The sequence below is a fragment of the Panthera leo genome, chromosome A1 (assembly GCF_018350215.1).
Source record: "Panthera leo isolate Ple1 chromosome A1, P.leo_Ple1_pat1.1, whole genome shotgun sequence".
NCBI classification, from domain to species: domain Eukaryota; kingdom Metazoa; phylum Chordata; class Mammalia; order Carnivora; family Felidae; genus Panthera; species Panthera leo.
Window position 1 is genome coordinate 190033102 of NC_056679.1, and position 13580 is coordinate 190046681.

Consider the following 13580-nt stretch of genomic DNA (forward strand, 5'->3'; position numbering starts at 1 on the left):
GTATTAGTTTCCTAATGGCATTGTGACAAATGATCCCAAACGTGGAGCCTCAACACTGTAACATCCTATAGTTCTGGAGGCCAGGTACCTGAAATCAAGGTGCTGGCAGGGCCACGTGCCCGCTGAAGATTCCATCCTTGCATCTTCCAGGCCCTGGCAGTGCCTGGCACTCTCTGGTTCTGGTGACATCACTGCAACCTTGGCCTCTGTCTTCACATGGCTCCTACCCCTTGTGCCCCTCTGTGTAAATCTCCCTCTCCTTTCTCTTATAAAGACACCAGTCATTGGATTCAGTGTTCCCCCTAAACCTAGGACAGTATTATTTCAAGATCCTCAACTAATTTAAATTTACAAAGACCCTATTTCCAAATAAGGTCACACCCTGAGGTTCTGGGTAGACTCAAATCAACCCAGTACATATGCTGTGATGGTTTAGAAAGGCTGACATGGGTTCAGGACTGGGCAGGGGGTAGAATCCTGCTTTCTATCTGCCATCCCCATCTAGCCCAAGGCTACTGCTTTACAGATGATGGAACTGAGGCCCAGAGAATAAGAGTCTTGACCAGTGTCATGTATCTGGAGACTGTCACAGGAGACAAGAATAAAGAAAGAAGATGGTAGGAGGTGGGGTGGGGGTGGGAGGGCAAGGGATAAAATTGCTGTTGAAATTGTGGGATAACTGATAATTGTATTTGACCATTGTCCAAAGAGGGTCTAGATGGGGCAAAAAATGATCGCCAGCCAATTACAGAGAAAATCTGGCAGCCTTGGAAGAATCAGTACCATTCTGAGGATCAGTTTGCAGGAGACTGTTTGCCTTTTTTTGGCCAAAGGAATGAGAGCTCCTCTCAGTGGGCAAAAGCCTTTCCAGACTGGTCCCTGAAAGCATCGTGCGTACAGATGCCTGCTGGTTGCCATGGTGAATGATGCTGATCTGAAGAAATGAATAATGTGAGCGTTGGGGGCGACAGTGGGATTACTCAGACAGTGGCGAGAGAGACATCAAGGAGAGCCCAGAGCAGAGGAGGGGAGAAGGCTCCATTCCTTCAGCTTTGGTCCACTCTGTCTCTGCCTCTGCAGGCTGCGTTCTAACCAGATCCACCGCGAGCATCAGGTAAGGGACATAAATGACTCTTCTTGGAAATGGAAATGGCTTCTCCTTTCACACTCTGCTTGGAGGAGGGCCAGGCAATGGTAATATGAATAGCTAAAAATAGGGGGAATTTAGAAACAGAAGCAGAGAAAGAAAAACAAATAAGGGAGACTGATTTGGTCCCCAAAGCTGAGGATGCTGCTATAGTGTCTTGCCAGAAAGCTCTTAAAAATGTCTGCTGTAGAGAACTCAGTCTGCAAAGACAGCCAGCAGCAGATGTGAGGCAAACAAGAGAGAAGAGTCATGGCAAAAAAACGCTATTCCTGATCACCCCTGATGGAAGGGTTTTACAAAGGCCATAGCCTCTGTATTATAAGTAATGAATTAAGCTCTTTTCATTGTGGTCAGAAGTGTGTTTATAGGGATGTGTGGGGTGGAGTGAATGGGGGAGCTTATGAGAAAGGAGACTGATGAAGGGAGCTCAAATAGTCTCCTTGGCAATGACCTTCCCGGGAGGGATCTGAGCACACCTGTCTTGTCCCTTTCATTGCCTGTGTTTCTGGGATGAAATTTCCAACCAAACAGAAGGGAACTATTCCCCTTCCTGAGCATTTTAGTTCACTGTCATCCTTAGAGAAAACAAGGACTGAAAAATCACCCAATGCTCTGCATCTCTCTGCCCACCTCCTCTAGGAGAGTGGGCATGAAAATAGAGGGTCGGAGGGAGGCAGGGAAGACAGAAAGCAGCTTGTGATAGAAATCAGTTTGGCTTCATAGCCAATTCAGGTTAAAATCTGGTTGACGGGTTTTTACTAGGTCATTAATATCTAAAACGAAGGCTTCTGTATTTCACGTGAGACAGAAGGGGCAGAGAATAGGGCTGGGTAAGACCTGTACATGAACATACACAGGTTGAATGAATACGGCTGTCCCTGAATCGTAGATCAGGGGAAATTCAGTGGAGGGGAAACGCTATGTCTCAAACAGACAGAATTTAAGAGAAACCCCCAAATCTTGAAGATGGTGTTCTCTTACCAAAGCCGTAAGGCTGGGAATCTGAAGAGGGCTCATTTGATTTGTGGAAAAACAGCAACCAGGTCTGCGTACCAACACCTCATTTTGCGGTAACGTCCTGTAACTAAACCCAGCAGCCTTGCATTTGGAAATCTAGCAATTACGGGGCTTTGAGTCTACTTATCAGCTGAGTGACCTCAGATTGCTCATCTATACAATGGGGACCTAGCTCAGAGGGTGTGACATTTATTATGGCCTGTGAGCATGCAGCATGACACATACTAGATGTGACACAGCAACCACTCACTAACTGCTGGTGGTTAGTATCATCATCGATATTCACAGTACCAGAGATACTGAGCAGTAGCAATTATGCTGGTATTAGGAGCTGATTGCCTTGACCTACACAACTAATTTCCTGGGTATGTTTGCCTTTGGACAAACAAACAAAGAAATAAAACAGGAGCAGAGGCACTGGGGAGAAATCAGCTGCCAAGGAGTGATGACGCAAATCTCCTCTCTCACGGGCAACAGAGCTGGGAGGCTAAAATCGCAGTGGGCAGAATGTTCTAGATGACTGAGCTCACAGCACTTGCAGCAAAAGCAGAAGTTCCAGAAGGGATATTGTAGGTGATATAATTATCTGACTTGGAGGTCGCAAACGTGTGGTGACTAATGTAGGGACGTTAATCGGGTGGTCTGATTTCTTTTATTGCCTCTCTTCTTATTTTAAAGGGTTGGAAACAATGTTGTACCTAAAAGATCTCAGCCAGGGCAGGATGAGGCTAGGGGGATGCGAGTGTATCTTTTTCAGGCCTGAAGGCCTCAGGCTTTGACATGAGACAGCCCTGATTTTGTTCTGTCATTTCTTAGCTATACCTTAGCTGAGTAACGTAACCTCTTGTCCTCCATTTCTTTGTATAATAGGGACAATTATTAGTCTCCATCTTGAATGTGTAATATATGCTGGTATGATGATCATAAATACTTAAGCAAGGGGATGTCACTTTTCACTTTGATTCTGGTTCTAGAATCAGGATGAACATCGAGGTTGGGAACGTTTCTTATACAGGAGCCATCATTTCCTGGTCGTCCTCGGAGCCCTGTCTGGAGGACTATTACCATATTATGTATAGGCCCAACTGGAACAGCATCTTCTCCGGCTATCTTCGCTACAGCTTTCACCACGAGGAGAAAGTGCCTCGAACGATCAGTTCTGTGGTGCTGGAACACCTCGCCCCTTCCACTCTCTACTTCCTGTGCATCAGCTGCAAGAAGGCTGCCTTCCCTTATAGGCACTACTGCACCATGTTCCATACCCTGGATAAGAGTCCACTGGCTGCTGGGAGCTCCCTGGTGGACCCCCAAATTTCCCTTTGGGTGTTGATGGCCATTCTGCTGGCCTGCTTCACAGCCGTCTTAGCTTTTATCTGCCTCCAGTTCTGGTGTATCCGTTGCCATGAGCCTCGATGGTCTTACAGAGCCGGCCACATGGAGGAAGCCAATGGCTTGGTGAGATGGCCGGAGGAGGCCCCAGCTCTTGGTCAGAGAGAGGAAGACCTGCAGGGGCTCCCCCTGGTAGAAATGCCACGCAAGAACTCCGGAGCTGATGCAGAACCAGAAGCCGAAGCTGAAGACAACCAGGATGCAGCAGCTGACCAGGATGCCGACAATGAGGATGCCCCTGATGAGGGTGCCTTACTGGGAGGGGGTGGTGATCATCCCGCCATACTGCCTCGTTTTGGGGAGTGAGAGGTAGGGAGGAGGCAGCCTGCATCATGTAGCTTAAAGCCCTCTATACAGTAGTTCTTTTGTAAAAATGCGTCTCTAGGCTGCCCATTTGTCTCCCCTCAAATGTCAGTGCTCTTGTGGATCGCCTGGGTTGGATGGATGCCCCATGACAAAGCTTCTCAAGCTGGAAAGCATACACCCCCACGGTATGTCAAAGGAGAAATATGGCGTCTCTTAGGAGCATCCATTTAGGGGAACCCAGTTAGGAATTTAAAATGTTATCTTAATATTAAAACAAACATGAATATATTATGGTAGAGAAAGCAAACTTTGCATGGCTTAAATAAAACACAATACTCTGAGGAAACTTTCGAGTTGATGGTGGGCTCTCTGGGTTATGCTTTCAGTCAGCTGAGGCAGATGTCCAGTGTCCACTGCTGTTGGGGGGATTATTTTGGAAAGGCTGAGGAGCCTTGCCCTACAGTGTTTTCCAGCTTTCAGGCTATCACATAACACCTCGTACCCCACCTTCATTTTGTTTAAACCACAGATTATCTCTACTGTTATTAACAATATTTTTCTTTTGACTCACTTTTCAAACTTAAACTTATTTTAAAAGATAGACTTCTATGACTCCATAAATGAAAAGCCAGCACCCTCCTTCTATAAACAGAAGAGATATAAGAATAAACATAATGAAAACAACATAATAAGTTTGACTTAGATCCTATTGCCTATTAAAGTTTCTGAGCTTAAGGTCTGCTCTCTTAGCTTTGATAAAAAGGGAGATCGGAGAGCAGAAGGTATTAAGACATACTAGCATCAACAGAAGTCTTTCTCCTTGTTATAATTACAAGGTTTGAAAGAGATTTGAAGTGGGAGGTGTTGTTCTTACTTTGTAATTCAGCGTTTTTCAATGACATGTCTGTGAGCTACCCAAAATGCTGGCTATAATGTCCCTTGATTTGAGAAAGTTGCTTTGATCAGACTGGCCATCTTGGAGAGGACACCTGCACTGTCCCAGCATCATCCCAAGAGCCTCTAAGCCCACCCACCTGTAGGCCCAAGTGGTGGGAGCTCATTGGTTTGCCACACTTCCTGATCTAGGGGTCCCCGACCTTAGAGGAGTACCTTTTCTCATATATATTCAGTCAAGTTCTTCTTTTGAGTCCATCTGTGCTTACTTTTTAAAAAACGGGGTCAAAGGTGGCCATTTCTATTCCATCACGAAGAAAAATGTTGCCTTTGTTGCTGTTGGTTGACACATTTCACCCTGTCGGTGTCATTCTCCCCTTCACACCCGCAGGGTAAGAAATGGATCTCCTACACATACCACAGTGTTGTGAGACTTTGTGAACACTGCCCCCTGTCCCTACCACGGGTGTGGAAATTCAAGAAGGGCAGAAATGACATCTGTTTTAATCTCTGATATATTCCCAGCATGCAGAATCTAGCCCAGTGTCTGGCCTATAGTGGGCGCTTAATAAACGTTTATTTAATGAATGGCAAAGGACTGAGGGTCTAGAACAGGGCGCCATTTGGGAGGTCTAGTTAGGGTCAGGATGTGCATTGTGAACAAAGCAGTAAAGAGATGGGAGAAGACCTGTCTCTCAGCTCTAGCTCGAGCCATCTGGGATTTCCTTCAAACTCCACCTTCCCCATTGCTTCCTGTCTGCAAATCTCTTGTCTTTGTGGAACACAAAAAAGCCCAGAATTGCAGGATGGTATGGCAATGAATCGACTGAGAAACAGGAGGAGATGGGGTGAAGACAAGAAGCCCCACACACCTACTTCCCTGCTCGCCTCTGTGACGTGCTCCCCAAACAATTCCCGCCCAGGATCCAGCCCCGCCGGGTCTGCGTTCACCCCCGCGCTTGCTAGTTGTGCACAAATAAAGATGAATCTGCTTGCACTTGTTTCTCACTACTGCCTCTTTATCTCTACATCTTCTTACTTTTCTGATTCAGGAAACACTTTTCTGTTTGCTTTTGCTCACTAGCCCTCTTCGAAGTAGGACACAGGCAAGACTACTCACCTTGGATCCATACAGGTAATAAGGCTGGACGTTGGCGGGTTTATCTCTTTGTGGTTCTTGAGTAAAAGGAATGGCAGTTCGAACAAAACTAGCAGGAGAAAAGAGAGGGGAAGGGCGTTAACCAGGCCCAAAGAGTATTCTTCACGGGACACAGCCTCGCCAGAGCCCCTCCTGACCAGGTGCAACCACACTGTTTCTTAGGTAAAGACACAACTCTTCTGACATGCTCCCATTCATTCCCCTACTGTCTCCTTTCTATAGATGGGAAAACTGCAGCCCAGATTCCCAGGCTAGACTCTGGGTTTATGGCTCACTTACAAGGACATAGGCAAGAAGTGACAATTGGCTGGGCCTGAAAACGGCCTTCTTTGGGGCTCTGATCCTTCCCTATCCACCCACTTTGGCTTCTTAAGAGCAGGGTTCCACAAACTCTGTGAAGGCCCAGATAGGAAACATTCTCAGCTTTACAAGCCAGATGGTCTCTGTCACCATTACTCAACTCTGCTGGTAGTGTGAAAGCACCCAAAAACAATTGTAGATGAATGAGCACGGCTGAGTTCCAGTAAAACTTTATGAATTTCAAATAATTTTCACTTGTCATCAAATTAGAATTCTTCTTTGGATTTTTTCCCCAACCATACAAAAATGTCAATAGTATTCTTTGCTCATGGGTTGTACAGAAACAGTTGGCAACAAGATGTGGTTTGTGGGCGATAGTCTGCAGATCTCTGCTCAAGAGGATTAAAAGTTCCAAATCTTTACAGAATTGGAAGTCTGTCTTGCTAAGTGTGTGGATTTAGGCTCATCTGTGGTTTCCTCCTAGACCCTTCTATTCATTCAACACATACTAATTTAATACTGGCTCTGAGCCAGGCCCTGAGAGTACTGAGAAGACCTGTAAACACATGCATATTTGTGTATCCTCATGGCCTTGTGTTTTCTTAAGAAAGAGAGAGTGTGTGTGTACGTGTCAGTGCGGGTGGGGCAAAAGGAGAGGGGGAGAGAGAATCCCAAGCAGGCTCCATGCCCAGTGTGGAGCCAAATGCGGGGCTTCTTCTCATGACTATGAGATCATGACCTGAGCCGAAATCAAGAGTCAGACGCTTAACTGACTAAGCCACCCAGGTGCCCCTCACGTACTTGCATTGTGCGTGAATACATCTCACCTCTTCTGTCAGGTTTTGAACCTCTGTGGAGATAAGGGATTAGGTCTATGCCCTCACCTCGGTGCCTGGCCCAGGGCTGTGTGCACCTTGCAGGAGACACGTGGCACTTCGTCATGCACATGTATGCCTGTTTTGCACGAATGTGTTCATGCATGTGGATGTCCTCATAAAGGTACCATCTGATCATAAAGCACCATGCGGGATCCTATGTTGGCCTATGGAGTAGTGCACGGCCTGGTTCCTGCTTCTTCCTGGGTCCTGCACTATCTTTCAAGGCACCATTCCCCATCCTATCTGTTTCACCCTCACCAGGCTCTCTAGGTTCCTTGGAGACTTTGTCTGAAATATTCTTCTCCTGTCTTTTCATCTTATTTATTCCTACTCATCCTTCACATCTCTTCTCAAGCATTACTTCCTCAGAGGAGGAAGCCTCTCTTGAGGTTCCCATCACTTCCCAGACTGGATTAGGTGGTGCTATTTTCTCTCTCATGACTGGGGGCTTCTTTTCCATCTCCAAGTTTATTGTTTCTAACAGTACATCTATTGTGTGATTGTTGGATCACCTGCATCCTCCTCTAGCCTGGAGGCTCTCAGAGGCAGGAAGGTGTCTGCTTGGTCACCATGGCATCCCCACCTCCAGCACAAGAGGGACTCCAAAAGATGCCTGTTGCAGGAAGGAACTGTTTCCCCCACCCTCAGCCCACCCCAGCCCCCTTGGCCCAGGGAGTCCCTTACCGGTTGGTGGACCCATTGTAGCAGTAGTTGGGGAGGAAGTCAAAGTTCAGCTCCCAGAAGACGTGCAGGGTGATGCGGCCATAGGGGGCAGACACGTTGTGATTAGCCTCCCGGAACATGGCGTCAAAGCTGTCCAGGGTCATGTGCTTACACAGCAGCCGGTGCGTGAGCCGGTTGATCTCCAGCAGCCACTCCAGCTCCTGCCAGAGAGAGCCCATGTCTGCTGAGGACATACACGTATCCTCTACACTTGCACCACTTTATCTTATGGATTCCTTTCAAGCGGGGGAGAGCCTCTCAGACAACCTCCCAGCTGCTGACGTGGAGACTAGGCTCCCACAGTGACATGGGACAACACGCTCTTCTTTGGAGGAGGGACTGCCAGACTGTGCTGAGGAAAGCTGCATGCCTGCTCTGGGAAGGGGACCACAGACCAGGTTCAAGTCCCCTGTCTGTACGTCCCTTGGGTGGAAAGCATGCCTGCTTGCTTTCCAGTTCCCATATCGGTGAGGGAAAAGTTCGCCTCTCAGTGTTGCAAGTCAACAAAAGGAAAGGTCCGACTGGCTGTCACCAGAGAATCTATCTCTGCCCTGTAGAAAGCAATCATGAGTTACCACTCGCTAAGTACTTACAATTAGGTCAGACCGTGTGAAGCTACTGGTCTTTTATTAAATACTGTTGAGTATTAGTAGTTTCATATGGTTCAGTTTAATATATGCCAAACAGTATCCTAAGCACTTTATGTGTGTTGACTCATTTAATGCTCAAAAAACCCTGTATGGTTACCATTATGGTTTTCTTTATGCACAGAGAAACTGAGGTTTTCAGAAGTTAAATAGCTTGACTCCAAATCCAGGAAGTTGGGCTCCAAAGTCCGTATTCTTAACCACTGTATACGATAGAAATTTAAAAAAATAGCTGGGGGCAGAATGCCCCCTCCTTTGGGTTCCTCTTGTGTCTCTCAGTCACAGGGTTGGTTTCATGTTGGTGAAGGTACAGCTGAAAGCCATGAACCAAGGGGCCATGTGATTGCTTGGAACCCTACCTTCAAGCAGAGAATGGGAGCAAAGTGGACACTATGCAGATACAATAGGTCACTGCATTTGTTGGCAAGTAAAAGGAGAGTGGGCCCCTTTGGGTTGGCTTGGTCCCTTGTGCTGCTGTCAAAAAGAATCAAAGCACAGTCTTATGCAGAGAGAAGGCATCCTTCTTTTTGATGCTCTAGGACACTCCCATATTGCTGTGGTGAAGTGCTTTTTTGAGATGCTCCTGTTTCATAGAGGGGACAAATGAGGCTCAGAGGGTGAAGTAATTTGCCTGGGGTCACACAGGGAATATAGAACATGGTTTAGTAGGTGATCCCAGGTCTTCTGACGTCAAATCACATGTTTGGGCCCCTATGACGTAGCTGCCTGGAGTAAAGAAGCAGTTTGCCAAGAAAGCCCTTTGAAAAGTAACAATGGTTAAAGTAAAGATGTTTTACAATATAAAAATTCAATGAACACTGGCAAGGGCAGTTCACCAGAGTGTGGCCAAGAAGTGGGACAGCCAGAGGGCCAGCTTTACTGGTTGGGATGTGGAGTTCAGGTGTCTATGGTCACAGGCTGCAGCCCCATATCAGGGAATCAATTTTATTTTCATCAGCCACAAGACTTCCCTAATGCTGGGTGGGGTTCAGAGTGTGGTCAGGTAGAGGCCCCAGACTATGCTTAGAGTCTGAGAGATTTGCCTTTCTGAAACTCAGATTCTATGGCTCTAAATTGGGGGTATAGAACTGCATCAAAGCTTGCAAACCTAAATGGCTATAGAGGCCAGACAGCTCAGGCAAGAGAGACAGGCAGGAGCAGGGGGGATTCCTGGGGCTGGGTCTCTGTGGCAAAACGTCTGTCCAGATAAGGGTGAAGCTGCCACTTAACTCCATACCGGTATTACCTCTTCAGAATGGGCTCAGTGATGACAGATCCCAGGGTCTTTCAAAAGAAGGGCAAAATCTGGATTTTAGTTCTGGAATGGCAACTGGAAGAATATGTTTCCAGTCACTGTGCACCGTGAAGCAAATGAAGGGAAGAAAGAGAAAATCACCTCTCTGCTTCTGTTAGGGCCTAGCCAGCTGGACTGTTATTTTTGTTCCCATTCACTTAGAATGGGTAAAATAAAATAAAATAAAATAAAATAAAATAAAAGGAGTAAATGCTAATGATTTTATTTCCGAGCTCACTGAGTCCCTTGGTACACTGAGGTACTGTGTTACTAGGCAGACAACTGCCTAGTTGCCTAAAAAAACAGGGAACAATTTCTGTTCTAATGCTCTGTGATTTCAAGAGCCTCACAAATGCGTATCAGTGTTTACAAGGGAGACCAACGGAGGGAGTTCTTAGCTCTGCTGATGGGGGGGCTCCTAGAAATGTAGATCTACTTCTTCCATCATGCAACCACACCGAGGTTTTTGTTATATAGTTCAAACTGTTTTGGCATCAGCCATGTTCTTCTGGCCTTTAAATCATAGGAGGGCACCTGCCTCTGGGATGCAGAACCCAGTGCATCAAGGCACAGGAGGTTTACAAGGCCATGTGGGTGGCTCAGGTGCCTTCTGAGAAGGTCTGAATTTTCTATAGTTAAGCCGGTTTACTGAGAGCAACGCAGAGCAGCAGAACTGAAGAAATAAAACACATCATGGGACAACTTCTGTGAAAGAGTAGAAAGAGCTCTTTGGTGGGAACCAGAAAGACTGAGTGTCAGCCATATTGGACCGCTGACCTGCTCTGTGGCCCCAGGTAAGCGAGAAGAACAGGGGTCTCAAAGTCAGGTGCAGCAAGGCATGGAAGGTCATATACAGGAATGAAGTGCACCAGTGGGGCTTGGGGCAAGCTAAAGAGAGCACAACCCGCCTGATGGGATCGTCTAGTCATTTCCAGACAATTGTTGCCATCTGGAAAGGCTGGTGTGATGTTGCCAGAGCTTCTGCAGTTTTATTCAAATTCTTCCAAATGTTAAATGTTGGCTCAAAATTTCAAATGTGCTCTATAGCCTAAACAAAACACAGCCTGCAAGCTGCCAGCCCTCCAATTCAGCATCAGAACTCTCTGAGAATCTATTTGCTCAGCTGTGTAGGATGAGGACAACTGGCTTGAGAAATCCCTGCCACCCTCCCAGCTTGGCATCAAGCCGCCTTCTCATCTCAGAGTGGAGTTTCTAAGGTGGAGGGAAGGGCTGAAGGGAGCACATTCCTCAGTTTGTTTCTCAGAAGAGGCAGAAGCTTCTGAGCCAAGGCCAATGAGGGTCTCCCGACCCCACAGGAGAGAGCATCCCTGGGGTCTCTTCTTCCTGGGCTTCACAGGAAGTGGCTACTCTCCTGGGGGCTGCCCTCACCTGATAAACACCAGCTTTCACTGCTTGTTTTGATTTTGTTCCCAGCTAAAAAAGAACATTCAGTGCCTTTCAAGGAGTGGGAAGAGGCCATGGACACCCACCGACACCCCAAAACAGATTTTCCATGAGATAGGCTCATTCATTACTGGACAACAAGAAGATACAGATAAACAACAAAGATGAAAACAAAAATCCCACCACTTGGAGATAATCAGTGCTAACATTTTGGCATAAACAAAGAATAATCTCCTCCTTCCTTCTTCCTTCCTTCCTTCCTTCCTTCCTTCCTTCCTTCCTTCCTTCCTTCCCTCCCTTTCTCTTTCTCCCTCCCTCCCTTTTCTTTCTTTTCTTTTCTTTTCTTTTCTTTTCTTTTCTTTTCTTTTCTTTTCCTTCCTTCCTTCTCTCTTTCTTTCTTTCTCTTTCTTTCTTTCTTTCTTTCTTTCTTTCTTTCTTTCTTTCTTTCTTTCTTTCTTTCTTTCTTTCTTTCTTTCTTTCTTTCTTTCTTTTGTAAAATCCATTTCTTAAGATAGATCTCCCAGAAGAACATATGCTATATTATGATCTCTTAAAGTAACTGACCCAGGACTTAGGTGAGCATTTAAGGGGCAAGTCCTCTTAAGAAATGCTACTGAAAATTCACTCTGAGAATGTTTCATTGTTAGCCCCAAATTTCTATGCTCCTCTCTTCTTCTTCTTTTTTTTTTTTTATAGAAGTTATAATTTATTAAGTGCAAAGTACTATGCAAAGCTCTTCCAGGCTGTAAAGAGCCATCCTTATAAAAATGCTATACTGTGAATTCTAATATTCCTCCATCATGAGATGGGGAAACAGGCTGGTAGAAGTGAAGTAACTCGCCAAGACTGCCCAGCTAGTATGTGGCAGGGCCAGGACTGGGACCCTAGCTAGGTCTTTCTGACTCTAGACCCTCATTCCTAGTCACTGTTTTTTTTTTTTGTTGTTGTTGTTAATGGTTTTTTTTTTTTTTTTTTACCACTTTGTCCACCTAAGAAAGCAAACTTTTTTATTTTGAAATAATTTTAGACTTTCAGGAAAGTTGTGAAAAAGCAGAGCTCCTGTGTATCCTTGACCCAATTTCCTCATGTTAACATCTTACCTAATCATAATATAATTATCAAAAGTAGGAAATAAACATTGGTCCAATTCTATTAACTAAATGACACCCCTTATTCAGATTTCATCAGATTCTTCACGAGGGTCCTTTTGTTTGTTCTAGGATTCAATTCAGAATCTCACATTGCATTTAATTGTCATATCTCCTTAGTCTTTTTCAATCACTCACATTTTCTCATCTCAGTCTTGTATGATCTGGATGCTTTTGAAAAGTATTGTTGGCTTTTTTTTTTTTTTTAAATGCTATTTGATTGGAATTTATCTGATATTTTCTCATGATTAGGTTGAGAACATGCATTTTGGCAAGAATGCCACAGAAGAATACATAACGGGGAATGCATGAATATCTGTTAATACTGGTGATGTTAATCTTTGATGCTTGGTTAAGATGGTATCTGCCAAGATTCCACAGTGTACAGTTATTATTTTTCCCTTTGGAGTTAATAAATATCTTGAAGAAGATAATGTGTGCAAGAATCCTGCTTCTTCGTTTTTTTAATTTTCAACTAATTTTTAAAATTATAGTAAAACATATAACATAAAACTTACCATCTTAAGCATTTTTAAAAAATGTTTATTTACTTATTTTGAGAGATAGAATGCAGGTGGAGGGGCAGAGGGAGAGACAGAATCCCAAGCAGGTTCCACACTGCCAGTGTAGAGCCTGACACAGGGCTTGAACTCATGAACCTGTGAGATTATGACCTGGGCAGAGACTAAGAGTCAGATGCCAAATGGACTGAGCCACCCAGGTGCCCCCACTTTAACGTTTTTAAGTGTATAGCTCTGTGGCATTAAGTACATTCACATTATTTTGCAACCATCACCACCAGCTGTCTCCAGAACTAATTTTCCTCAACCAAAACTCTGTACCCATTAAACACCAATTTCCTAGTTCCCAGTAATAAAAATCCCACTTTCTGTCTCTATGAATTTTACTACTCTAGGGACCTCATAATAAGAGGAATCATAAAATATTCTTCTCAAAGCTCTGCCTACTAATTTCAGCATTCTTTGCTGGATTTTGCTCACAACAATTGTCACCATGGTGCTTTAATGGTGATTTTTTATTTCTCTCATTCCTTCCACTCATCTGCTTTTGAAAGCATTAAAGTCCTCCTTTGATTCACTTCAGGACTGGTCAATCAAGTTTATTCTAATTCCTGGAGAAGAAGAGTCAGCAGAGAGTAGCTCAAATTACTGTTTAATAGAAGAAAGTAGGCCTGTCCCATGCTTGTGCATCAGGACCAACTACATAGTATGCATGTCCCAGTGCAAAATGGAAAAGTGGGACCCTTGTTAAAA

General features: G+C 45.0%; 2 protein-coding genes across 7 annotated transcripts in view; one reads left to right on the forward strand and one right to left on the reverse strand.

Moving 5' to 3' along the window:
- CYFIP2 (cytoplasmic FMR1 interacting protein 2) overlaps positions 1 to 13580 on the reverse strand; it is a 128904-nt gene that overhangs the window by 48752 nt on the left and 66572 nt on the right. For all 6 annotated transcript variants that reach the window (XM_042948350.1, XM_042948343.1, XM_042948358.1 and 3 more), the window contains 2 exons: positions 7775 to 7974; positions 5874 to 5961 (listed from right to left, as the gene is read on the reverse strand). In XM_042948350.1, coding sequence (XP_042804284.1) covers positions 5874 to 5961; positions 7775 to 7974 — 288 coding nt within the window. The remainder of the gene's footprint in view (positions 1 to 5873; positions 5962 to 7774; positions 7975 to 13580) is intronic.
- On the forward strand, positions 931 to 3943 carry FNDC9 (fibronectin type III domain containing 9). The gene is made up of 2 exons (XM_042948362.1): positions 931 to 1114; positions 3139 to 3943. Exon 2 carries the CDS (start codon positions 3146 to 3148, stop codon positions 3857 to 3859), a length of 714 nt encoding a protein of 237 aa, XP_042804296.1. The 5' UTR covers positions 931 to 1114; positions 3139 to 3145; the 3' UTR covers positions 3860 to 3943.